General features: G+C 44.7%; 1 protein-coding gene across 2 annotated transcripts in view; it reads right to left on the bottom strand.

Annotated features, from left to right (window-relative positions):
- Nucleotides 1–27,469, bottom strand: part of atp2a3 (ATPase sarcoplasmic/endoplasmic reticulum Ca2+ transporting 3) — a 203,933-nt gene that overhangs the window by 166,348 nt on the left and 10,116 nt on the right. For both annotated transcript variants that reach the window (XM_087977553.1, XM_087977552.1), the window contains exon 2: nt 5,531–5,548. In XM_087977553.1, coding sequence (XP_087833679.1) covers nt 5,531–5,548 — 18 coding nt within the window. The remainder of the gene's footprint in view (nt 1–5,530; nt 5,549–27,469) is intronic.

The raw sequence follows: 27,469 nt of genomic DNA, 5'->3' as shown, positions 1-27,469 counted from the left end.
GGCTGGCCAAAAGATGATGGTGAGTGGTTGTGGCTGGAAGCTCGGTGACCAGTGGTGTTCCACAGGAATCTGTTCTTGGGCCTCTGCTCTTTGTAGTTTTTAATAAAGGACTTGGATGAGGAAGGGAAAGGGTGGGTTAGTGAGTTTGCCGATGACAAAAAGGTCGGTGGTGTTGTAGATAATGTCGAGGGCTGTTGTAGGCTACAACAAGACATTGACAGGATGCAGAGCTGGGCTGAGAAGTGGCAGATGGAGGTCAATCTGGATAAATGTGAAGGGATTCATTTTGGAAGGTCGAATTTGAATACAGCGTTAAAGATGGGATTCTTGGCAGCATGGAGAAACAGTGGGATCTTGGGGTTCACGTACATAGATCCTTCAAAGTTGCCACCCAAGTCGATAGGTTTGTTAAGGCAGCTTATGGTGTTTTAGCTTTCATTAACAGGGAGATTGAGTTTAAAAGCCAGGAGGTTTTGCTGCAGCTCTATAAAACCCTAGTTAGACCACACTTGGAATATTGTGTCCAGTTCTGGTCACCTCATTATAGGAAGGTTGTAGAGAGAGTGCAGAAGGTATTTACCAGGATGCTGTCTGGATTGGAGGGCTTGTGTTATGAAGAGGTTGAGTAAGTTAGGGCTTTTCACACTGGAGAGGAGGAGGAAGAGAGGTGACTTGATAGAGGTGTACAGGGTAATGAGAGGCATAGATAGAGTAGATATCCAGAGACTTTTCCAAGGTAGAAATGGCTGTCACGAGGGGTCATAACTTTAAAGGTGATTGGATGAAGGTATAGGGGAGATATCAGAGGTAGGTTCTTTACACAGAGAGTGGTGGGTGTGTGGAATGCACTGCCAGCGGTGGTAGTAGAGTCAGAGACATTAGGGGTATTTAGGTGACTGCTGGACAAGCCCATGGACGGCAGTAAATCGAGGGGTGTGTAGGTGAGGTTGGTCTTAGATTAAGGTAATTGCTCGGCACTGCATCATGGGCTGAAGGGCCTGTACTGTTGTATATCCCAGAGTGCTCAGTAAGATTATGGTCACCAAGCACAAGAACAAAAAGGAGACGTGGACAAAAAAGAATTATCAGAACAGATGCCTCGGAGGTTTTTGAAGGAATTGAGGGAGCAGCAAAGTGAGGGCCTTAACTTGGAAGGCCAGATCGCTGAAGGAGTGACTCCTAATGCTGGAGGGAGTAAGAGGTCAGTATCAGCCATACAGTAGCCAGTGTGGCCTTGGGTCACACACTGCTGCCAAGATCAACTGTTCCCCATGTTATCCCATGGAACATATACCACGAAGATGGAGTTCACATTAAGACAGACGTCTTGAAGTTTATTAATAACACTTGCAATTTACATTGCTATAGGATCTTAATCTATGTTTACTGCAGTTACAAATGCATTCCATGACTAACATATATAAGGCTGACTGACCAACTAACTACATACTACAGAAGGGAAGGGGGAAGAGGAGCAGAGCATTAGTCATTGGAGACTCCATAGTTAGGGGGACAGATAGGAGGTTCTGTGGGAATGAGAGAGACTCTCAGTTGGTGTGTTGCCTCCCAGGTGTCAGGATTTGTGATATCTCTGATCGAGTTTTCGGGATGCTTGAGGGGGAGGGGCAGCACCCCTAAGTCGTGGTCCACATAGGCACTAATGACATGGGTAGGAAGAGAGATGGGCATCTAAGGCAGAAATTCAGGGATGGTGCAGGGAGGGAGGGTTTTGGATTCCTGGATAATTGGAGCTCTATGGTATGTGGGACCTCTACAAACAAGATGGTCTTCACCTGAACCAGAGGGGTACCAATATCCTGGGAGTGAAAATTTGCTCATGCTCTTCAGGTGGGTTTAAACTAATTCAGCAGGGGCGTGGGAACCTAAATTGTAGTTCGAGTATACAGGAGGTTGATAGTAGTGAGATCAGGAATAAGATTTCAAGTTTGCAAGATGGCAGCGGCAAGCAAGACGTTGGTCTGAAGTGTGCCTACTTCAACGCCAGGAGCATCCGGAATAACGTGGGCGAACTTGAAGTATGGGTTGGTACCTGGGACTCCAATGTTGTGGCCATTTCGGAGACATGGATAGATCAGGGACAGGAATGGTTGTTGCAGGTTCCGGGGTTTAGATGCTTCAGTAAGAACAAGGAAGATGGTAAAAGAGGGGGAGGTGTGGCATTGTTAGTCAAGGACAGTATTACGGTGGCAGAAAGAACGTTTGATGAGGACTCGTCTACTGAAGTGGAATGGGCTGAGGTTAGAGACAGGAAAGGAGGAGAGGTCACCCTGTTGGGAGTTTTCTATAAGCCTCCAAATAGTTCCAGAGATGTAGTGGAAAGGATAGCAAAAATGATTTTCTATAGGAGCAAGAGTGACAGGGTATTTGTTATAGAGGACTTTAACTTTCCAAATTTTGACGAAGAATACTATATAGTTTAAGTACATCAGATGGTCAGTTTTTGTCCAATGTGTGCAGGAGGGTTTCCTGACAGTATGTAGATCGGCCAACAAGGGGCAATGCCATAATGGATTTGGTAACAAACCAGGTCGGAGTTAGGTTGGAGGCAGGTGAGCACTTTGGTGATAGCGACCACAATTTGGTTATATTCACTTTAGCGATGAAAAGGAATAGATATATACCACAGGGTAACAATTATTGCTGGGGGAAGGACAATTATGATGCAATTAGGCAAGATTTAGGACACATAGGATGGGAAAGGAAAGGAGATGGTCCAAATGAAATCTGGAGCTTATTCAAGGAACAGCTATTGCGGGTCCTAAATAAGTATGTACCTATTGGACAGGGAGGAGTTGTCGAGCGCGGGAGCCATGGTTTACTAAGGAAGTTAAGTCGTTGGCAGATAGGATCAAGGAAAACCCTAAGGCTTTCTATAGGTATATCAGGAATAAATGAATGACTCGTGTAAAATTAGGGCCAATCAAGCATAGTAATGGGAAGTTGTGTATGGAGTCAGAGGAGATATGGGAAGTGCTAAATTAATACTTTTAGTCAGTATTCACACTAGAAAAAGACAATGTGGTCAAGGAGAATACCGAGATACAGGCTACTAGACTAGATGGGATTGAGGTGCATATGGAGGTGGTGTTAGCAACTCTGGAAAGTGTAAAAATAGATAAGTTCCCTGGACCAAATGGAATTTATCCCAGGATTCTCTGGGAAGCCAGGGAGGAGATTGCAAGCCTTTGGCTTTGATCTTTATGTCGTCATTGTTGGATTAGTGCCAGAAGACTGGAAGATAGCAAATGTTGTCCCCTTGTTCAAAAGGGGAGTAGAGACAACTCTGGAAATTATAGACCAGTGAGCCTTACTTCAGTTGTGAGTAAAGTGTTGGGAAAGGTTATAAGAGATAGGACTTGTCATCTAGAAAGGAATAAGTTGATTAGGGATGGTCAACATGATTTTGTTAAGGGTAGGTCATGCCTCGTAAATCTTATTGAGTTCTTTAAGAAGGTGACCAAACAGGTGGATGAGGGTAAAGCTGTTGATGTGGTGTATATGGATTTCAGTAAGGCATTTGGTAATGTTCCCCATGGTAAACTATTGCACAAAATATGGAGGTATGGGATGGATCAGAAATTGGCTAGCTGAAAGACGACAGGGTGGTGGCTAATGGAAAGTATTCATCCTGGAGTTCAATTACTAGTGGGGTACCACAAGGATCGGTTTTGGATCCACTGCTGTTTGTCATTTTTATAAATGACCTGGATGAGGGCATAGAAGGATGAGTTAGTAAATTTGCAGATGACACTAAGGTTGGTGGAGTTGTGAATAATGATGAAGGATGTTGTAGGTTACAGAGGGATATAGATAAGCTGCAGAGCTGGGCTGAGAGGTGGCAAATGGAGTTTAAGGCAGAGTACTGGGCTAATGGTAAGATTCTTGGTAGTGTCGATGAGCAGAGAGATCTCAGTGTCCAGGTACATAGATCCCTGAAAGTTGCCACCCAGGTTGATAGGGTTGTTAAGAAGGTATACAGTGTGTTAGCTTTTATTGGTAGAGGGATTGAGTTTCAAAGCCATGAGGCCATGCTGCAGCAGCACAAAACTCTGGTGCAGATATACTTGGGGTTTTGCGTACAGTTCTGGTCACCCCATTATAGGAAGGGTGTGGAAGCTTTGGAAAGGGCTCAGAGGAGATTTACTAGGATGTTGCCTGGTCTGGAGGGAAGGTCTTATGAGGAAAGGCTGAGGGACGTAAGGCTGCTTTCATTAGACAGAAGGTTGAGAAGTGACTTAATTAAGAGGTAAGATAATCAGAGGGTTAGATAGGGTGGACAGCGAGAGCCTTTTTCCTCGGATGGAGATGGCTAGCACGAGGGGACATAGCTTTAAATTGAGGGGTGATAGATATAGGACAGGTGTCAGAGATAGTTTCTTTACTCAGTTGTAGGGCGTGGAACACACTGCCTGCAACAGTGGTAGACTCGCCAACTTTAAGGGCATTTAAATGGCCATTGGATAAACATATGCATGGTAATGGAATAGTGTAGGTTAGATGGGCTTCAGATTGGTTTCATAAGGTTGGCGCAACATCGAGGGCCGAAGGACCTGTACTGTGCTGGAATGTTCGATGTTTACTGCCTCCATTGCACAGTCACTGGGGTTTTTACTCTGGAACATCACATGCTGCGATATCAAACTGTCTTAAATGATCCTCAACCTCCCTGGGATCTTGGCAAAGTGATGTAAAAATCATGGAAAGACAAAGGGGAGGACTAAAGCTTTAGAGGCCAATTTACTGAGGTGCAGAGGACCTGCAAGAGCATTATAGGGTGGTGAGTATAGATACAGCAAGCAGAATAAATAAAGTCATAGAGATGTACAGCATGGAAACAGACCCTTCGGTCCAACCCGTCCATGCCGACCAGATATCTCAACCCAATCTAGTCCCACCTGCCAGCACCCGGCCCATATCCCTCCAAACCCTTCCTATTCATATACACATCCAAATGCCTCTTAAATGTTGCAATTGTACCAGCCTCTACCACATCCTCTGGCAGCTCATTCCATACACGTACCACCCTCTGTGAAAAAGTTGCCCCTTAGGTCTCTTATCTCTCTCCCCTCTCACCCTAAACCTATGCCCTCTAGTTCTGGACTCCCCAAGAGGGTGAGGAGTGGAGCATTGACTCAAGTAGTGATGGAGGAGTTTGTCCAATTTGGGGTTTGGATTAGATAGAGGATAGAAAAGACATAACAGGGTGATTAAACGTTTGGTCAAAAGAGAGCATTCTGACATTGGATCGGAGTGTGGAATCTAGCTCAGGATTTTGTTTTGGGTATAGACAGCCTTGAAACTGGGAATGTTTCTTGTCAATTCTCTCCTCTATTTGGTAACAATCACATTCATATGAAAGTCCACCTTTTGTTTAAAATAATTTGTTCATACTTATCTTTTCTTCACAGTACAATCAAACACCAAAACGAGATTAACAGGCCATCGCAAACCCAAAGCAATTCAAAAATCAGTTCATTTAAAATTCCAAAATGGGAAAGTTAATATTTACCTTCTTCAGCTGGCAATTCTGGTTCAGATGAAACATGGAAGAGAAAAAGAAAAAAAGAATAAGTTAGTCAAACAATAAACAATTGGTGTCTGAGGACAGAGAGAGTTTACAATGGAGGCTCTCGACCTATTAGCAGCTTCCAAATCATTTATCTATCAAATATTGATTTGACAACTGTAACCGATAACAGACAGGTAACTGCCATACTCACTGCAAGTTAAATCAGTTAATGATCTAGTTATATTAAAATGCAAAAGTGGTGAAGGTACCTTAAGAGCCAATCAGTACCTGCTGGTCCTACTAACACTGTAGAACAAAGTCATGGTTTTGAGATGCTGGTGTTGGACTGGGGTGTACAAAGTTAAAAATCACACAGCACCAGGTTATAGTCCAACAGGTTTAATTGGAAACACACTAGCTTTCGGAGCGACGCTCCTTCATCAGGAGATTGTGGCCGAAAGCTCTAGTGTGCTTCCAATTAAACCTGTTGGACTATAACCTGGTGTTGTGTGTTTTTTAACTTGGAACAAAGTTGGTAATTTGAACACAGTTCTCCACTATCGCCCTCTGTCGGGACCATCTTAACTGGAGCACTGTAAAACTGCAATGGAATTGCCACAGAGTTTCTCTATTCATCACTCCCCAAACAGAATGCAACCTGACCCAAGACCAACTGATCAGGAAGGGAATTCAAATGAACAAGCTGGCATTTTTATCTCAATTTTCACAACTTCACAGCACCTTGAAGTGTTTTGTGGATTGGAGCCACTGTTGTCATGTTGGAAGTAAATTTACACACAGCAAGGTCTTACAAACAGTAGATTAGATTAGATTACTTACAGTGTGGAAACAGGCCCTTCGGCCCAACAAGTCCACACTGACCCACCAAAGCGCAACCCACCCATTCCCTTACATTTACCCCTTGCCTAACACTACGGGCAATTTAGCATGGCCAATCCACCCTGACCTGCAAATCTTTGCACTGTGTGAGGAAACCGGAGCACCCGGAGGAAACCCACGCAGACACGGGGAGAACGTGCAAACTCCACACAGGCAGTCGCCTGAGTCAGGAATTGAACCCGGGTCTCTGGCACTGTGAGGCAGCAGTGCTAACCACTGTGCTGCCGTGCCACCCACAAAGTACTATGACAAAGACCAAATAATCTGTTTTCATCATGTTGACTGGGGATAAATATCAGCTAGGACACCCTTCATAAACTCCAGTAACAATTGTCCTTCAATACAGTGGCACAGGATCTGTACAGCACGGTGGCTCAGTGGTTAGCACTGCTGCCTCACAGCACCAGGGACCCAGGTTCGATTCCAACCTCGGGTGACTGTCTGTGTGGAGTTTACACCTACACCCTGTGTCTGTGTCGGTTTGCTCCCAGAATCCAAAGCTGTGCAGACCAGGTGAATTGGCCAGGCTAAATTGCCAACACTAAGGTGCTTTAGTCAGGGGTAAATATAGGGTAAGGGTTACTCTTCGGAGGGTTGGGCCAAAGGGCCTGTTGCCATACTACAGAGAACCTAATCTAATCTGTACATCTATAGAGAGAGCACTTGGGGCACTCTAACAGTGCTGCACCTCCCCTCGCACTGTAATAGAATTGTTAGACAAGATATGAAAACCCACAGCAAGTATGTTTCATTGCTGAAACTCAACAGGATTTTAAAATGACATATAAAAAGGAAGCATTCACAAACAAATAAAAACTTGGGCTATTTTAATGCATGGAGCTGAGACAAATTCAGGAGTTACATGTTCAGGCTATGTAGGGCAGAGTTAGGTTTCAAACAACTCTTAGCCCAGAAGATGGGCGCCGTTGGAGTAGGATATTATTTTGTGGAGTCTTTCTGAAGGGCCTGAGAAACAGCAGGAACACTGCCCGGATAAACTGAAAAGGTCAGATTGTATTAAATTGATCTGCAATACAAGGTACTGCAAATAGGGACAACATAGCCAGTGGACTAGCTACCCAACTTAGTTGGGGGAAGACTTTCACAAACTTATTTTTGCCTAACGAGCCTTGGGTTTTCCATCCACTTTGTCTATCTCCTGAGGAGATCCAAGCACAATGCTCCAGGCATCAGGAATGCGGGGGAAACGGGTCTCAGAGAAACTGATGGATGTTCCCTGCTTGCTTTCTGGAACCTCATGTGTACACTTGTACGTGTGCAGCTCAGTTACTTGGATGATGCTGCACATACGCAAACTTATTTTGAAAAAGTTAAGCTGCACAGACCCAAGAGAGTCTGTGTGTTTAAGTATGAAATGGGACAGGTCTTTTTCAGTTAACAGCGTGTTTGCTTCCATAATACAGCTCTTCAAAGACTGATTGAGGAATCCGTCCAAGATGAGAATAACAGTCATTGAAGATGGAGATTTGTTTCAATGTTCATTCATTTAAATGCTTCCTAATTCACTAAACATTCAAGGACAATGTAAACATGCTTCAAACTGATTTATGAAACTAGATAAACAAGTAAAAGTTCAGACCAAACGATAGACAGAACTGTCTCTCAGGGCTGGTGGATTAAGACTTATATGGGCCCTGCTTTCACATGAAGATTGTTAGCTAACGGTTGTTTATCTGTCAGGAAGTCACAATTTAACAAATGAATGCTTAATCTGTTTTGTAGAAAATGCAAAACATCTTCAAAATACATCCGAACTAAAGCTAATATCTGCCGTCACCGACCTCCAATCCCACAGGGCTGCTCATCAGGGGACTGCAGGAGGTTTAGCACACAGTGGGTGAATTGCAAATACGGGCTGTTTGGTTTGATCGATCCCCTATGTCCGAATTACCACCACGTGCAAGAATGTAAATGAAACACTTCCTTGACATCCTGGAAATGTTCACCTCAATATTGGGAGCAAATCCTTCTCGTTTTGGTCTACTTTATTAGAGAGATTTAATGTTGGCCTTCTTTATAAATTAATTGATCGTTAGAAGAATGAAGCTTCTGAAGTGATTCCCACATGCTGTCCCATTCACAGGATGTCTACACACGCCATCTTCAGCTGTTTCAATGACCTGCCCTCCAACATAAGGTCAGGAATGGGCAGCACGGTGGCACAGTGGTGCCTCACAGCACTGCTGCCTCACAGCACCAGAGACCCGGGTTAAATTCCCACCTCAGGCAACTGACTGTGTGGAGTTTGCACATTCTCCCCGTGTCTGCGTGGGTTTCCTCCGGGTGCTCTGGTTTCCTCCCACAGTCCAAAGATGTGTAGGTCAGGTGAATTAGCCCATAGCGTTAGGTGAAGGGGTAAATGTAGAGGAATGGGTCTGGGTGGGTTGCTCTTCAGTGGGTCGGTGTGGACTTGTTGGGCCGAAGGGCTTCTTTCCACACTAAGTGATCTAATCAAATCTAAAATAGGATGTACGCTGATGAATGCACCATGTTTCACACTATTCACAACATCTCACATGCTCACACACTCTATGGCTGCATGCAAGACCAACACAGCATTCAGGCTGTAGCTGATAGGTGCTACGTTAACAACAAGAAGGTCAGGCAATGACCATCATCAACAAGGGAGAATCTAACCTTCTCCCAATCACATTCATTGGCATCACAACCACTAAATCCTGTCAAAATGTCACAACTGGGTTCTGGACAAAGACTTATACCAGACAAATGAATAGTTCTCAAGTATGTACAGTTCAGCAGGACTACATTACAACTTTGTCCCCTCAGTTCAGCCTAGTTCCAGCAAGTGTGACATCACCCACAACACCAATACAGTCCAGCTCGAGTATAACTGCTATTAATGCCTTCGGCTCTAAATCCCCCATCATCAACTTTGCTGATGACAAAAAAAAAAGACTTAGTTGCATCAGCCAAATAAATATTGTGGCTACAAGACAAAGACTGGGAATTCTGCAGCAAGTAACTCACCCTCTGATTTTTCCAAAGTCTTTCCACCATCTACAATGTGTAAATAAGAACTAACAGAGACTTCCTTGTGCAATATATTCTTTGTGATTCATTTCAGAGTCAGAATGGTCTGGAGTTCCTTGTGTAAGGAAGTCTATGCCATTCTGACATGGAATGGTATCACCTTTCCTTCAGTGTCGCTGGGTCAAAATTCTGGAACTGCAGTGGTTCAAGGTGGTAGCTCATCCCTACCTTCTCCAGGGTAATTTGAAATGGACAAGTAATGCTGATTCAGAGCATGATACCCACATCCCACTGACAAGAAAAGAAAAAAAGCGCACTTCACCTGAACACCACCAAATTCACCTGCATATCTATCAGAACAAACTAAACGTCTTTGCATATCAGCAACTCTGGGCAGGTGAGCTGATCATCAATCTAATACACAAAACAAAGGGGTAAAACCCCGGATCCCAGGCTAAAGGAGAGGCACCTTTAACAAGAGAGAGAGTGGTGAGACTATGACATCTGCTGACCAGGGAGTGATAGACAGCAGACATGCATCTAAAAGGAGAGTGGAGAAAGAAACGTGAAGGGGATGTGAACAAGAAGCTGTGATATTTTGCAGAGCTGAACTAAGCTGGGACGGTCTGAAGGAAAATCACCAGCCAATCCTGGTAGGTTCAACAGCCGGTTTTCATGTTAAAAACACTCGATAGCTCCATAAGCGGTGATCAGAGTCATACAGATGTACAGCACGGAAACAGACCCTTCGGTCCAACCCGTCCATGCCGACCAGATATCCCAACCCAATCTAGTCCCATCTGCCAGCACCCGGCCCATATCCCTCCAAACCCTTCCTATTCACATACCCATCCAAATGCCTTTTAGGTTTGTAGGAAAAATATAAACAAGGCTTGTTATAGCTGTACAACATGAACCCAGACACCAAACATCTGACAAGTGCATGGCTGACTCCTAGCACTTCCCTCTGGGTTAACAGGCTGATATAACTGAATGTTATTAGACTCAGATATACATGGTTCACTTTTATCAACTAAAATCTAGTGAGCAATATTAATGGTTCAAATTAATTCAAGGGGGGGCAAGATTTATTTTCAAATTAAAGACAGACACAATCATTCAATCAGCAATGGAATGGTCAAAATAAAAAGCATGACATGAGGGCAGTAGTCTGGTAACAGGAACTCCCTACACGGTTATCACTGAACCATCTCCTGCTGCACCACGCACCTTGGTGCTGGTGTGGTGGCATGTTTGTGCAGTTGTGTACACAAACTTAACCCTTCTGGCAACTGCAAACCTCAGCTAATTTTCCATCAACTGGGTTTGTAGCATTGAGTGTTCATGTAGCACTGAGTGTTCATTTTCCTTTGCTCAATTTATGAAAGAAACGTTTATTGCTGATTCTGAGCAACAAAGGGGGTGTAGAGACACAAACAGCTCTCTTCCTTCACCTCACCATTGACAATCATGACTAGAATTCCCTCTCCATCTCTCTTTTAAGCAGCTCCCCTTCTCACCAAGTTTTGAATCACTAACACTGTTGTGTTGAGTATTGTCTCACCGTCACCTTTCAGATGATGCCTCCCTCCATGTCTTGGAATAGGTATCCAACTTTTGTTTTGGTGGGTGAGGGGTGAGGGGTGAGGGGTGGGGGAAAGAGAGGAGGAAATCAATTAAATCTTGACCCAACCCTCATCAACAACTCAAACAGGGTGGTTCTCACCTACAGATCACTTCAGAGCAAGTCAGGAATGAGAACATGTCCCATTTCTCCCAGGAATACTGTCCAAATGCAGCAACTGTCAGACCAACTAGTGCACAATGGCTATTGAACCAGGAACCTTCAGGTTTGTATACAACAGCCGCAGCAGAGTGTTCAAGACAACTTGAAATCCTCTGTACAAGCCTTCACGTAGACGAACACTAAAAACTCAATACTGATCAGCTACACTGCCAATGGTCGAGAGTCAGCGGACGGGGTGGTAATTGGTCAGATTGCATGGGATTTGTCCTGCTTTCTGTGAACAGGACATACCTGGGCAATTTACTATATTGCTGGTAGATGCCAGGGCTGTAACTGTCCTGGAAGAGCTTGGCCAGGGCAGGGGGGAGCTGGACAGCAAGTTCCAGACCACAAGTGTTCAGTCCTATTGTCAGAGTGTTGTCAGAGCCCATAGTCTTTGTAATATCCAGGGTCTCCTACTGTTTCCTGATAACACGTGGAGCGAATCGAATTGGCTAAAGTCTGGTATCTGTAATACTGGGGACCACTGTAGAAGGCAGAGATGGAGCATCCATTCAGCACTTCTGGCTGAAGATTGTCACTAATACTTCAGCCTTCTCTTTTAAACTTGTTTTGGGCTCTTCCATCATTGAGGGTGGGGATATTTGTGGAGCCTCCTCCAGCAAGTTGCTTACTTGTCCACCATTATTCCTGGCCTGATGTGGCAGGACTGCAGAGCTTACATCTGATCCATTACGTGTGTGATCACTTAGCCCTGTCTATTACCTGTAGCCCTGTTTGGGAGCGTCACCAGGTTGACACCTCATCTTCAGCTCCTGGCATGCCCTCCTGCCCTCTCCATTGAGCCAGGATGGATCCCCTGGCTTGATGGTAATAGTTGAGTGAGGGATATGCTGAGCCTCGAGGCTACAGATTGTGCTGGAGTACAATTTTGTTGCAGTTAATGGCCCACAGTGCCACATGAATGCCCAGACTTAAGTTACTACATCTGTTTGAAGTCTAGTGATAGTGCTCCACAACATGGAGCTTATTGTCAATATGAAGATGGACTCGGTCTCCACAACAGCTGTGTGATGGTCACTCACATCATGGACTATCCCAGAGCCTGAACCCTCTTTTCTCCTCCATGTTCCCAGGCCACAGTATAAGATTTCTGATGTTTCCTGCCTGGTTGGCTATCTGCTTTAACCATTTACTTAGGCCTCCCCAGACCTTGCTTCTGTTATTATCCTGCTCCCACTCCAGTTTTATCTTGAACTAGCATCCTGCGTCACACTCAGACAGCAACTTCTGCCTTTTATACCATCAGTAACATTGCCATTTTGATTTCCCCTTTCCATGTCTCTGCATCACGTTCACCATTCCTTAACCATTATGTCCACTGAACCTGCTCCCAAAGAGGGCAGGCGGGAATCGAACAGTGGGACCATTGAGATCCTGACCCTAAGCATCGTGCCCATTTTCCAGCCAGCTCTGCATTCCCCCACCCCATCAGGGACGACGTGATCACAGGAGGACCAGTCACTGGAACAGCTGATGGAGAGTGAGAGACCCTCATTAAGTGGAGGTGCTCAAACCATACACGTGGAGAAATGACCAGAGTGGTGAGCTGTGTCGGCCTCCTGTTCCCTTTAGACACAAGGGCGTTCGACACTGCTTTAGGACCAATGGCTCTCTTTTGAATTATTAGCACTGTTGCTAACTTGCCGGACTGAAATACAATAAGTGCCCACAATTGTCAGTTACAGGTGCACTCAGACATTTTGTTTTAATGCGGTGCAGAATAAGAGATTCAAATGCAAACAGTCAACTAATGTTCTGACATGGCTTCTTGTCCCCTCACTCTCCAGCTGGAGCAGAAGGGTAACACTATTTTAAAGAAATATTGATTCTTTCCTTGTCTGTAATGTCTTAATGTCCAGAAATCATGACAGATACTACTTTCATTTATTTTCTCAACAACTTGCACTCCATCCTCTTCAGGGGAACTAGTCTTGGGAGACCTTTTAACAGTCACAAGTGGCTAATTCATAGTTTCTTGAAGGTGTGATGGGGAATCCTTTCCAAACATAGAAATGACAGTAGTGAAGTAGGTGATTCAAACGATCATAGACTCCAATAACAACATTATCCTTGGCCAAGGACCCAGATCCTTCCAAAACCCATTTCCCCCCCCAGTCATTCCACCGAAAACAGATAGCCTGATTCACTCACTCACTAAGTGCATGTGAGAACCTCTCTCGGTGTTAAATCAGACTTCCTTCTGCTTCAGTCCCAGGTTTCCAACGTATAATCCTCAATCACTGAATCCAGTCCATTGATATCTGCTTCATCCCATTCCTCTGTACACTTTAAATAGATTACCAATCACCCAAGAACATAGTTGACAAAATTACATTAAAACCGCTCTGGATTTCTTGGGACAGCCAATTTACCATTTTCCCAGCATCTTTTGGCATCAGCACAACAGTGAATTCTCGAGAAGAAATCTGACCATGATCTCATTGCTGGCTAGCTGGGAGCAGTGTAATAACTCCAGTGTAAACCTCCCCTGCTCCCCATGCTGGCCAGCGCCAGTTGGAAATCTGCAGAGTTGACTTTTCACTGGAACAGACTAGATTTGCACCCGGATGTACACTCTGCCTACCAAACATGTCTTCCCTCCCCCCTCCCTGCTGCGTAGTTTGCAAAGAATTGGGACAAAAAGTACAAAATGTATGACTATGTTTTTCTCAGAATCTGCAGGCAGCCTGTGGAAAACAGGCAGATATCATGCAGTCCCAACCTAATATGGTAACGGTGGAGCTGGGTGGTGTGGAGAAGGTGGGGAGGGACGAATAGTGAAATCTATCAGCAAAGGGCTGAAGTCAGTAGGAACGTCCCACCCTCACTTTCCAATGACCAATTCTTCTTTGACTACTCTGCACTTTATGCAACACTCTCATTTGTTATGACTTTCAAGATAAAACACAAATGATTTGTCACTCCGACCAAGATAACACTTTTTTTTAAAAAAAACACAAGCCAGTCTTGTTAACATCATTGTTCATGGCTCCTTCACTCACTGACAAATCAAATAAAGCATTTCAAACAGATGAACACTTTACCAGATCAGACAGAGACCACTGCCATTTGAAACCATTTGCAGGCAAATGGTCCATGGTGAGGCACCAACGTGTACAGGAGCATTCTCACAGGAGCCATTTGGTGGCAGCCCTGACAGGAACATAGAGGTGCAAACTGCAACTCCAAGCTCATTGTCTTATACCAGACATTACCAAGTGCAACAACCCAAAACCTAGCAGACTGACAAGAATCTGCAAGTACTAAAGAAAAAACTAATTCACCAGGTTCTCTTCTCTTCCAACCCTCCCAGAGAGTAGTAACAACCAGGAAGTTTCTTGTCGGTTTAAATTATCTGCAATCAGCCCACAGTCCCTTGTCAGACCCCACACCACCCTCACTCTCCTCGTTGTCTCCCTCAGCAGACTCTAGATGACTCCTCATCCCTCCATGTCTCTCTTGCTGGACACAGGCTGGATCTCCGTCTCCCTTGAGAAAGTCCCATCATCATAGTTAGATTCCCCCGACATTAATTTTACTTGACACCTCAATTGTGAACAACTCCATTAAATCAGCAGTTTCTGGGTTTGACGGTGTCAGTGCCCAGTGGGTGTGATGCAGCAACCATCTACCAGTGGAACATTGTGGCTTTGTACAAGGAGTCTGGCTGCTTGTAGCCAGATTGGATTATTGATGACTCCAAAAAAAGGGTGACAAATGTCATAGATCCACCCACACACCCTGACGCCAAATATTGATGTCACAGAGTTGATTGATACACTCAAGGCAACACATAGTCACAAAACGTTTGGCCATCAATTGAGAAATTCCTGATGAGCTCTCTCCAAATTAGGTTAACAGATACATTAAAATTCAAACTCATTTTCGGATTCTCCTCTCTTCCAATAGCTCTTGCCGATTTAGTACAAGCATTTGGGTTATTTCGTTTAGCAGGATGTATGATATAATTGTAACTTCTGATACACAATTAAGAGACTGACTCCTGGAAGTTATGGTTAAAGCCTTTACTGAGGGAGACTCATTGTAGTGTCTGGAGATTGATACTCAACACCAAGACCTCAATCTCACTGAAAACTCCAAAGTTGCCTTCTGAAAAAAATAAATGACCAAAGCAAGGCCAAAACTTTGGCAGATCAGATGGGTCGGGGTTTTCAAAAGAATACAGAAAGAAACTTGCCTCTGCCTCCTCATATTAAGAGGTCCCAATTCTCAAAGCTGCACCCATCATTTCAAAGTGAGAATGTGAATTCCAACATTTCCCCTCCACCTCCCCTCCCTTCCCCTCCCACACCCCTCAAAAGCTCCTGGCAGGCACTATTTGATAGATGGACCTGATTGAGGTCTTGAATCTTTACTTGAAATGACCGAAGGATAAATGAGGTGGTGAGCAGGGACTGAGAGCATGAGACAGACTTAAAGGTAATCATGGAAATGGACTAAAACACAGAAGTAAAGGTTCATAGTTGGAGGAGGTCCAGTTTTAATATGACAAGACAGGATCTGGCCAAAGCGGACTGGGAGCAGCTTCTTGCAAGAAATGTCACAGAGTGGTAGGAGTCGTTCAAAAAAGGAATGAAAGAAAGTGTCAGGCCAACAGGATATAAATACTGCGGCTACAAAAGCAGGGCTTCTTTCTTCTTGCATGGGATGTGGGAGGCACCAGGCAATGTCAGTATCAACTACCCATCCCAAACGTCACTTAGACGGAGTGGCTTGCTGAGCAATATTAGAGGACAGTTAAAACTCAACCACATTGCTCTGGGTCTGGAGTCAATTGTAGGCCGGATCAGGTGAGGATTTCCTGCCCTAAAAAGGATATTAATAAACCAGATGGGTTATTACAACAATCACTGTCATGATCACCATCACCAGGACAAGCTTTATATTGTGGATTTATTCATTTAGTTTAGATTCCACCAGCTGCTATGGTGGGATTTGATCTCAGGGCTCTGGATTACTTGTGCAGTGACATTACCACTGCAGCACCACCTTCTCACCTTCACTTCTGGGGCGAGTAACTCATCCCCAAATACCTTAAAGGCCTTCGTTGACAAGGCACAAGTCAACACAACAGTGTGATGGATCAAAATGCTGGAATTCCCTCCCTAAGGGCATTGTAGGTCAACCTACAGCCCATGGACTGCAATGGTTCAAGATGGAAGCTCACCACCAAGGGCAGCAAGGGATGGCAATACATTCTGGCCCAGCCAATGATTCCAAGACAAAACATAAAATAACTGACCTAATCCATTGTTCAGATTTGAGATACCTTTTCTTTCCAGAGTACCATGAGATTGACCGAGGTACTGTGAGTAACAGTTGAGCAACTGTTTTACGTTGCTACTGCGCAGTGATTATGCAAGTATATTTCTCACTAACAGGACACTGTGGTCCATACCAAAAAAAAAAACGCCCTGCCTTGCATACAATCTTGTATCCATTATGGTGCAGGTTTGAAGCAGATATTTAAGTATTTATTCGATGCTGTACATCACAGCGATTGACTGCTGGAGTTAAACAGCATATTCATCAGTTGTCCATAATCGGTCGATTACTAACTCAGCCGGATTGCAATCAGAAATCCAAAATGAGATGTCCGTTGGATAGGATTCTGAGATGTGGAGCACTTGGTCAATCCTGAGTGCACTCACAACACTGACAACCAATTCACGATCAGCTCAGCAGGTAACATAGCTTTTAGATTAGATTAGATTACTTACAGTGTGGAAACAGGCCCTTCGGCCCAACAAGTCCACACCGACCCGCCGAAGAGCAACCCACCCAGACTCATTCCCCTACATTTACCCCTTCACCTAACACTACGTGCAATTTAGCATGGCCAATTCACCTAACCTGAACACCTTTGGACTGTGGGAGGAAACCGGAGCACCCGGAGGAAACCCACGCAGACACGGGGAGAACGTGCAAACTCCACACAGACAGTCACCTGAGGCGGGAATTGAACCCGGGTCCCTGGCGCTGTGAGGCAGCAGTGCTAACCGCTGTGCTACCAAGCTGCTTTTTTGATAATTTCCAGAAGCAGTGCACCTTCACACTTGGAACAAAGAAAGGAAAATGCCCGAGCCGTCCCCAGCTTCTGAATAACCTGAGTGCGCGAACAGTATGTAGGGTTGGGTTGTGGACAGTAATGCCTTGGCCGGAGTCAACTCGCCAACAAATTAATCCCCTATTCTCCCATGGTGACCGTCTGAAAGCTGACCTTCCTGACCTGCTTTGCCTTGCACTCATCTGCACATGTCGACAGCATGACTTTTTTTTTCAGCACGCTCTGCACATTTGCTTCCTGTAACATGTGCCCTAGCACACTGTCAAGACTCACATTCCATTCAAACCAAATAGCACCTGCTCGGACTGAAAATGAGTGGCGCCATAGATCTGCTACAGGATTCGAAATACATTAAACCACTTTAGAATGCAGAAATGTGACAGAAAATACATTAAATGAGCACTCCAAAAATATCACATGGAGACACTTTAACTAGTTTGAAGTTACACAGTAGTTTTAATGTGTCAAGGGAGTATAAAAGCAGGCTATAGAAGAGGGAGCAAATAACTTTACTAGTAAGATCGAGTTTGAGAAAGCTTGAAATGGAGAAGGGGGAGTTGAATGCAGAACAAGTTCCAGAGAGAGGGTTGCACCAGGGTTGAGGCAGAGCTTTGCATTGAGCGACTGGGTACCTCAGAATACCAGGAGGGATTCTCTACCATCAAGTGTGCACCACCTACACCACGTGCTGCTGCAATTCACCAAAGTCTCAAACAGAATCTCCCCAGAGGCCAAGGATGCACAGGGGCATGGGAGCACCAGTATCTGCAGGCTTTCCTCAGAGCTACACATCACCCTGACAAGGAATGGTACCACCATTTATTCAATGTCACTGGGTCAAATTCCTGGAAATCCCTAACACAACTCAGGGTATATTGACACCCCAAAGACTGCAGTGATTCAAGGAGAATGCTTAAGCTGAATCCTAACCCATCCCAAACAAGGCCTATTAGAAATCAGCAATAAGTGCTGGCCCACTCAACAATGCCCAAATCCCATCACCAAAACAAAATGGACACAAGCTTCAGTCCCAGCTGCAGTATGTGGATAATCCATTATCAAAACCACTTCACTACTGTATCACTCAATGATAGAGGTGGCATTAGCAGCTTGGGTGGGTGATGAGCTATATTTGAACTGGAGAGAAGCAGAGATTAAAGTAGGAATTTTGTCAAAGTATCCTGGCAGCAGAACCAGGATGACATGGGAGGAAGGAGGGCTAGCAATGTGCAGTTACTTACAGAGAGGTCAGGGGCTTGGCTACTGCCTCTTAGGATCAAAGTCTGGGCCTCAAATCCCAGGTTGCCAACAAATATTGGTGCCATGAATATTTGAGGATGAACAAGTCCCAGTCAGATGACAAGGTGGATCGAGGAGTTTCTGAAGCATGACAGATTGTGGATACGGTGGCTACCATCATGAGGCAGGAGGAGGGAATTGGAAATTGGACAGATGGTCACTTGACATCACTTCGTCGAATCAGTCCAGCAGAGTAAGCAAACTTCCTTTGCATGCTTTGTGAGTGAACCTCATTACCTGTTAACCCAAAGTATATTAACTCAGTAACTAATGCTTTCAAATAGAAGCAAACCACTGAACCCCTCAGACCTGGTCTGTCTGAAGTCCATTCATTGGCTCATGTTTCCCCTCTCTAGAATATCACATGGGACTCTCCCCATTGAGAAACTCCAATGTCAGGAACAGTATTGGGGCAAAACATTTCTTACAACAATTATCAGACAGCTCATAAAAGACTAGGAGAGGATAGCCGAGTACTTCCAAAGCATTTTCCTGCTATGTAACCCACTTTTGGAATATTATGTGCGGTTCTGGTCTCCCTCCTATCAGAAGGAGGTTATGAAACTTGAAAGGGTTCAGAAAAGATTTACAAGGATGTTGCCAAGTTTGGAGGATTTGGGGTACAGGGAGAGGCTGAATAGGCTGGGGCTGTTTTCCCTGGGGCGTCAGAGGCTGAGGGGTGACCTTATAGAGGTTCACGAAATCATGAGGGGCATAGATAGGGTAAATAGACAAAGTCTTTTCTCTGGGGTGGGCGAGTCCAGAACTAGAGGGCGTAGGTTTAGGGTGAGAGAGGAAAGATATAAAAGAGACCTAAGGGGCAACTTTTTCACAGAGGGTAGTACGTGTATGGAATGAGCTGCCAGAGGATGTGGTGGAGGCTGATACAATTGCAACATTTAAAAGGATGGTTTAGAGGGATATGGGCCGGGTGCTGGCAGGTGGGACTAGATTGGGTTGGGATATCTGGTCGGCATGGAGGGGTTGGACCGGAGGATCTGTTTCCTTGCTGGACATCTCTATGACTCTATGACCCTATTTCAAGACTTGAATATTATCACACCCCTCAGTGAGAGCAGAGGTGGTGGTGTGGATGGAGTTGAGGGGGGGGAAGTGCCCATCAGACAGGGATCACAATTGTTTTAACTCTATAAGAATAACCATCGCCATCTTACCACCTAACTTTGAAATTTCAATATGCAGCCCAACCCTAACCTTCGATTGTGTACCTATAAACACACTGATTATAACCCAAACACACACTTCACTTGTGTAGAAATTCAGTTCAAGGGACAAGGCAGTGGGTGATCCCAAACATTGAAATGATATTTTGACCACCGCTAAATGAATACTTAAAGTCTCATTCGCTCCTGTTTGAGGTTCTGCTCTCGGGCTGCTGTAACTTTTCAGCAATGAATGGCTCTGGCACTCAACTTACAGGGATGCTTTCGTTCGGAGATAAATTGCCATTCATTTGCCACCCCTTTGCCCCTTCCTCAACCCACCAAAGCCAGGGATCATCCAGGACGTCCAAAGTACAATTCCTTTTCCCCAGGACCAGCTCTCCTCTGTTTGGGGAGAGCGCTTTACACCGTCGCTCCATCACACACATGCACCCCCAGAAACAGTTCACAGAATTGAGCCAGACATCATTCAGCCCATCGTGCCTGCACAGGTTCTAGTACCTAATCTGCCCTTACCCCATATCCCTGCACACCATTCTATCCAAATCACCATCTAAAGTCCTCGTGAATGCCAAAGTTGAACCTGCCTTCACCACCTTTCCAGACTGTGCACTCCAGATCCTAACTACCCGCTGGGTTCATGGAGGGGGCAGGAGACTTTACTGGTGCTCAGTTTAGCCAATTTGCTCAGTGATGCATAAAACATCTGCACTGAAAAACTAAATGGGTCATAGATCCCTATAGAAGATTCTAGAAAAATTAACAGTCTTTTCGACATTAAATATAAGACGACACACACACCTGATCCCCTCTGTACTTGGCTTACACACTTTCCTGAAGAAGGGCTCATGCCCGAAACGTCGATTCTCCTGCTCCTTGGATGCTGCCTGACCTGCTGCGCTTTTCCAGCAACACATTTTCAGCTTACACACTGGGAGTCCATTTGATTATCATCTCATACCTCATGGTGTAACCAACCCTCCCATCACCCTCGATATTTACCCACTTAGAATCTGAACATCATGGGATCCTGAAAGCTCGGACGAATCCTCAAGAAACAGTCATGAGAGCTCGGAGCAGAAATAGACCATTCAGCCCATTAAGCCAACGCGATCATTCAGTACAATCATGATTGATCTGATACTTCATGTTTGTGCCCAAGCCCCAGTAACCTTTCACTTGTAGAATTATCAAGAATCTATCGATCCCCTCCTTCGAAAAATTCCACATTATAGGGGTGACGTTACTGGAGAAGGGACCAAGGAGATTTACCAGAATGTTGCTTGGGCAGAGAGTTTCAGTAATTAGACAGACTGGGTAGTTTTCTGTGGAGCAGGGGGGAGATTGGGAGGGGACATGACAGATGTATAAAATTATGAGGGGCATGCATGGGGTAGACAGGAAAAACAAAGTTTCCCCTTGATGGGAGGATCAATGACATGGGGGTTTAAGGTAAGGTACAGAAGGTTTAGAGGGAATATCAGGGAAATCTTTCTCACCCAGAGAATGGTGAGGATCTAGAACTCTACCTGTAAGGGTGAAACAGGCAGAAACCCTCATAACATTTAAGTCCTATTTAGATGTGCATTTGCCGATGTAAAGGCATACAAGGCTCTGGGCCAAGTGCTGGAAGATGGGATTAGATGTGGTCGTTTTTGACAGGCACAGAATCGATGGGCTGAAGGGCCTTTCTCTGTGCTGTAGATCTCTATGACTGATTATGCCTTCAGTACATTTTCTTTTCACAAAAATGGTGTTGACTGTCTGGTTACCCCAAACCTTTTCAAAATGTCCTTTGATAATGTCTATAATATGGATTTGCACTATCTTTCACAGACCTCAAGTTAACTGGGCTGTAGTATCCTGCTTCCTCACCCGCTGCCCCACATCCCCATCCCGACCTTTTGAAAATAGCTGCTACATTTGCTGATTTCCATTCTGGTGGAACTTTCCCCACATCTAGGGAATTTTGGAAAAATTACAAGCATCACATAACTCACTAACCATTGTTTCACTAATCACTGTTTAAAACCAGAGGATGATGTCCTTAAAAACTTAGGAACTTGTCCAATTTGGTGATTGGAACTCTGAGACCTGTTTTCTCTTCCAATTTGTGATTTAAAGCAACAGCACTTGAATCCTCTAAAGTGACAACTGATGCAAAAAGAGAGAGAAAGGAAGAGGAACATTAAAGAAACATTATAGGAACATTAAAGGGGCAGCACGGTGGCTCAGTGGTTAGCACTGCTACCTCACAGCACCAGGGATTTGGGTTCAATTCCCAAACCTTGGGCAACTTGTGTGTGGAGTTTGCACATTCTCCCCGTGTCTGTGTGGGTTTCCTCTGGATGCTCCGGTTTCCTCCCACAGTCCAAAGGTGTGCAGGTTAGGGTGAATTGGCCATGCTAAATTACCCATAGAGCTGAAGGATATGTAGGCTAGATGCATTAGTCAGGGGAAATCTAGAATAATCTGTGTAGGGGAATGGGTCTGGGTGGGTTACTCTTTGGGGGTGCGGGGGGGGGTCAGTGTGGACTTGTTGGGCCGAAGGGCCTGTTTCCACACTGTAGGGATTCTAATTCCAATCAGAATTCCAGCGGCATTCGCTAATCATTAACATAGTCGGAGTGCAAGTGCAGAACGGTTCAATTACAGGCTGGTCACGTGTGTGCCATAACAAGTCAGCACGATGTTAAAAACCAAAAGGGATCAAATTTCTACCTTTCACGTGTACTACATTGTGTACTGCATGATCGCAGTACACAAAGAAAACAAATTGGGTACTCACTTATACAAAGAAACTGCCTTTTGTAACCTAATTCAATAGGATGTCAGAGTTGAAACCCAGAGCAAGTTATGGCATGCATTGGTTAACTGGCTCAGGGACTCAGTACAAGCCTGGGCCAGGGAATCCCATTCCATCTCCATCAGTTGCTTGTTTTTTTTTCCCTGTTGCCGGCAGCCCTCAGGGTTACGATTGCTGCTGTTCAGGACTTGAACACACGAATGCTCGAGCCTTGCTCAGGCATGTGTTTCCACCCGTCTGTCCTTCCCCCCCCCCCTCATTTGAATTTGTTTGCAGCTTGCCTTTCCAACTGCTGGCTGCCCTGCGTCTGCTGGACAATGCCAAAGAACTAATCAAGAGCTTCTTGGAACAGGAAAGTACTCAAAAGATTTCTTCTTCAAAAACAAAAAGGTCAAGTACAGACAAGGAACAAAATACTGTATGTGGATTTCAGAATCTCAGAACATCTCAAAACAACCAGCAACAAAATTAGCCACACAGATGCAGTCACTGCAGGAAATGAGACAATGAAATTATACACAAAAAATACTGCTACAATTAACAATGAAATAGGGTCTGAATAACTGCTGGCTGAGCAATAAATACTAACCAAGACATGGAAATAACTTCCTTGCTCCAATATTTAGCAATGTCTTTCAGAGCTTCTAGTACTAGAAGACATAGGAGTACAGAACACAATGCTGGTGCAAACTGTTAGCATTTATTGCCAATGAACTATATTGGGAAGCTTGGTCGATCTTTTCCATCAGCCTCAATCCCACACGATCTGACATCAATCACGTGGAACGTTATGTACAGGTTTGGTCGCAGTCAGTGCATTGATACAGTTAACTCTTCACTCCACATTCTACACACTGTAGGGTGGAACTTTACATGTTCAGCAGAGGCTTTTGATCTGAAAAGATTACGATGCAGCACTCCAATGTATCCCAGTTATGCACTCAAGTCACGGTCATCTTACTTCGGAGGCTGAGAGGTGGGGAGATGGGGTGCAATTGTGAAGACCCTCATCTAAAGACTATATCCTGAGCCTGCAGGGCCTCTATCCTTCATTGACATCCTTGACCAAAATCTTTATTCATAAACTGAATCGTACTCCCAGCGTCACTGACCGCCCCCCCCCCCCCCCAGCCACATTTATCATATAGATGAAACACTACAATTCGTGCCATTACACTGAAGCTAGACTGCCCAGTCTGATATGCATCTTACAGAAACAGAGATAGTAGTAGGCCATTCTGCCCATTGGGTCTGGCCCACCATTCAATATGATCATGGCTGATCATCCAACTCCAACCCCTGTTCCTGCTTTCTCCCCCATATCCCATTTCTTTTTAACCCCAAGAACCAAATCTAAGTCCTTCTTGAAAACATTCAATATTTGGCCTCGACTGCTTTCTGCAGCAGAAAATTCCACATGGGCTCACCATTTCCTGGGTGAGGATATTTCTCTTTATCTCGGTCCTAAATGGCCGAGCTGTTATCGAGAACACCATGCCCAGTCCTCTTGGGGCGTTATTGGTTTCTAAGAGAAATCCCTTGTTCTTCTAAACTCCAGTGAATATAGCCCTAACAGACAGTCTTTGTTCATATATTCGTTCCACAATCCCAGGAAGTAGGCTGGTGAGCCTTTGCTGTACCCCTTCCATAGCTAGATCACTCGGTCAGATAAAGGGGCCACTACTACACACAGTATGCCAGGTGTGGTCTCACCAACCCTCTGCACTATTGCAGAAAGACATCCCTGCTCCTGTACACAAATCCTATCGTTATTTCCTGCTGGATGAGGTGTTCATGTGGATGCTTTGTGAGCGACAAATACCCTGCCGACCTAGTTAATACGTGCCTGGAGGTTGAGGGAAGATACTGGAGATCCAACGGCACTTGTGAAACCCAGCAGGAGTTAACACTCTGAGAAAGGTAGAGGTTCCAAGCTATTTTAGCCAAGTCTGTAACTACTTTGCATCTCAACTCTCGTGGCTGCTGTTTTCTACACAAAGATGACACCACATCTTAAGATCAGCATGATTCGGAGATGTCGGTGTTGGACTGGGGAGTACAAAGTTAAAAATCACACCACACCAGGTTATAGTCCAACAGGTTTATTTGGAAGCACACTAGCTTTCGGCCACAATCACCTGAAGGAGCATCGCTCCGAAAGCTAGTGTGCTTCCAATTAAACCTGTTGGACTATAACCTGGTGTTGTGTGATTTTTAACTAAGATAAGCATGTCAGTGATGTTTCAATTTTAAATCAGGAAGAAATTTCCCGAAGTGGATTCCTGTCCATTTCTGTGCAATTCCTGTAAGCAATGTATATGTAGACAGTTCTTAAATAATATGTACAGTATAAATTCCATAATTAGTGTGCTTCTAGAGACAGCTCAGAACGAATGCTCCACAAACACAGAATAGGACTTGATTATTCACAGGGTGACTGAATGAATCATGCTCCACCAACATTACAGCCAAACATTGGAGCTCAAAGCAGTATTCCCACTGACAAAACCAGAAATTGCTGGAAAAGCTCTGCAGGTCTGGCAGCATCTGCGGAGAGAAATCAGAGAGATAATGTTTCGGGTCCGGGTGCCCTTTCCTGGTCACCGGACCCAAAATGTTAACTGATTTCTCTTCACAGGTGCAGCCAGACCTGTTTTTGTTTCTGATTTACAGCATCTGTAGTTCTTTCAGGTTTTACTTAATATGCCAACTGAGCATGTAGGTATTTGTCTAGTGTTTTTTCAACCTGGATTCTTAAAGATTACAAATGCTGGGGTCCATTGAAGAAATTATTTGGCCTTTGCAATGTCAAATGTTAATTCCAACATCGGCAAACAAATTTGTGTAGTTCAACCTTTATTTACAAGGTATCCATTCCAGATGGATGTCACACATATCCCATTTTTACAGGACTTTGTGTCAGGAGTAACTGGTTCAAATCAGTTCCATGTGGCACGGCTGTAAACTTGCTTTATTAAAATATGTTCAACATTAGAGTTTTACATCATAGCCACATTGAATGTGTGCTGAAACAACCCAACCTGCTCTCACCATAACCCTACACCAATCAGTGGCTCAGTGGTTAGCACCGCTGCCTCACAGCACCAGGGACCTGGGTTCAATTCCAGCCTTGGGTGACTGTTTGCACATTCTCCCTGTGTCTGCGTGGGTTTCCTCCCACAGTCACAAAGTTGTGCAGGTTAGGTGAATTGGCCATGCTAAATTGCCCATAGGGTTCAGGGATGTGTAGGTTAGGGGTAAATGTAGACTACTAGGGGAATAGGTCTGTGTGGGTTACTCTTCGGAGGGTTGGTGTGGACTTGTTGGGCCAAATGGCCTGTTTTCACATTGTAGGGATTCTAAGTATCCCTCCAGAGGTATGTCATATCTCTGCACAGGTTGATTGCCTGATTGGTTAGTGTGGCTGAGCAGTCTAAGGTACTGGATTAAGACTCCCTTCTCTATGGAGGCAAAAGATTGAATCCCACTGTTGCCAAAGTGTTTTGATGAACAAGGGACAACTCATAACGGGTTCTTGCTGCAGAGTGGCAGTGTCTCTCTAACGCTGTGCCAGAAGATCTGGGTTTGAGTCTTACCTGACATTGGAAGTGTGTGTCAAATTTTTGATTCAACTTACCAATATCAAAGGGCCTGAAACAATGAGAAAGGGAATACACGAAGGAAGAAAGCTGTGTGAGACAAAATAATGAAGTTCTTCCCAAGCATGTTGGCCTCACGGTCAGGCTGGGAGTCTCAATAACAAATGGGATGAGGCAGAGAAGCTTAGGAACAGAATTCTAATGCATGGGCCCCACAACTGCCAGGGATAAAGGAAACCTTTCCTTCTGTTTACAGTGACCTGGGTGAAAAATCAAAACAGTGGATTAAAAACAAAGTCAGCTTTTAAACATTTTCACTGGTCACTTTGACTTTGTTTCATTGGCAGAACTCTGTGTCCCTCCCAGGAACAGCAGGTTAACACAATGAGGGGGTCAATGATGAGGGGGCTAGAGTCACATAGGTCACACTGGGCACGCAAGACAGGCTTCCTTACCTACAGCAAATCAATTAACCAATTACAAAGTCAAACTACTGTCCATCCTGCAAATCTGCAATGAAAGCTGACCTGGCAGTAACTTTGCAGACGAAAATCTCATCTTGCTGCAACATTACTGCTGTTTCCCCTCTCTCCACAGATCCTGCCTGCTCTGAGTGTTCTTTAAGCAGTCTCTGCTCATAACTGAGTAAAATAGTAGCTGTCTATTTTAAAGCTAAACACTGCCACCTTCAATCATTTGAACCAACAGAAACCACCTTCTTCCCTAAGTTTCTCTCTCATGCTAGGATAGGAACTTGGCGTCTCTGTTCCAGTTATCAAACACTTCCACTCCTGCATCACAATCTTCTGGTTTCAAAAATGGCAGCTTAGTATTTTTTTTAAAAAAAAATACTTTGCAGCATATTCATCCTTTGTTGGCACTTTTTGATTCACTCATCAACTGGATATTTGAATGAGGTAAAAACAATGACTGCAGATGCTGGAAACCAGATTCTGGATCAGTGGTGCTGAAAGAGCACAGCAGTTCAGGCAGCATCCGAGGACAGGCAAAATCCCTGTCCTCGGATGCTGCCTGAATTGCTGTGCTCTTCCAGGACCACTGATCCAGAATCTGGTTTCCAGCATCTGCAGTCATTGTTTTTACCTCATTCAAATATCCAGTTGATTGAATGGTTTGGTTAATTGACCTGATTACAATATGTTGGCGCAGTGGACAGGCTGGGTTACAGGTGTGACTTGGGCAGCAGGTCAGGCAGCATCCAAGGAGCAGGAGAATCAACG

This window comes from Chiloscyllium plagiosum, unplaced genomic scaffold, assembly GCF_037043375.1.
Source record: "Chiloscyllium plagiosum isolate Xiang-an unplaced genomic scaffold, Cpla_swu_hap1 HiC_scaffold_31, whole genome shotgun sequence".
NCBI classification, from domain to species: domain Eukaryota; kingdom Metazoa; phylum Chordata; class Chondrichthyes; order Orectolobiformes; family Hemiscylliidae; genus Chiloscyllium; species Chiloscyllium plagiosum.
The sequence above is the reverse complement of the archived record's forward strand: the minus strand, read 5'-3'. Positions and strand labels throughout refer to the sequence as shown.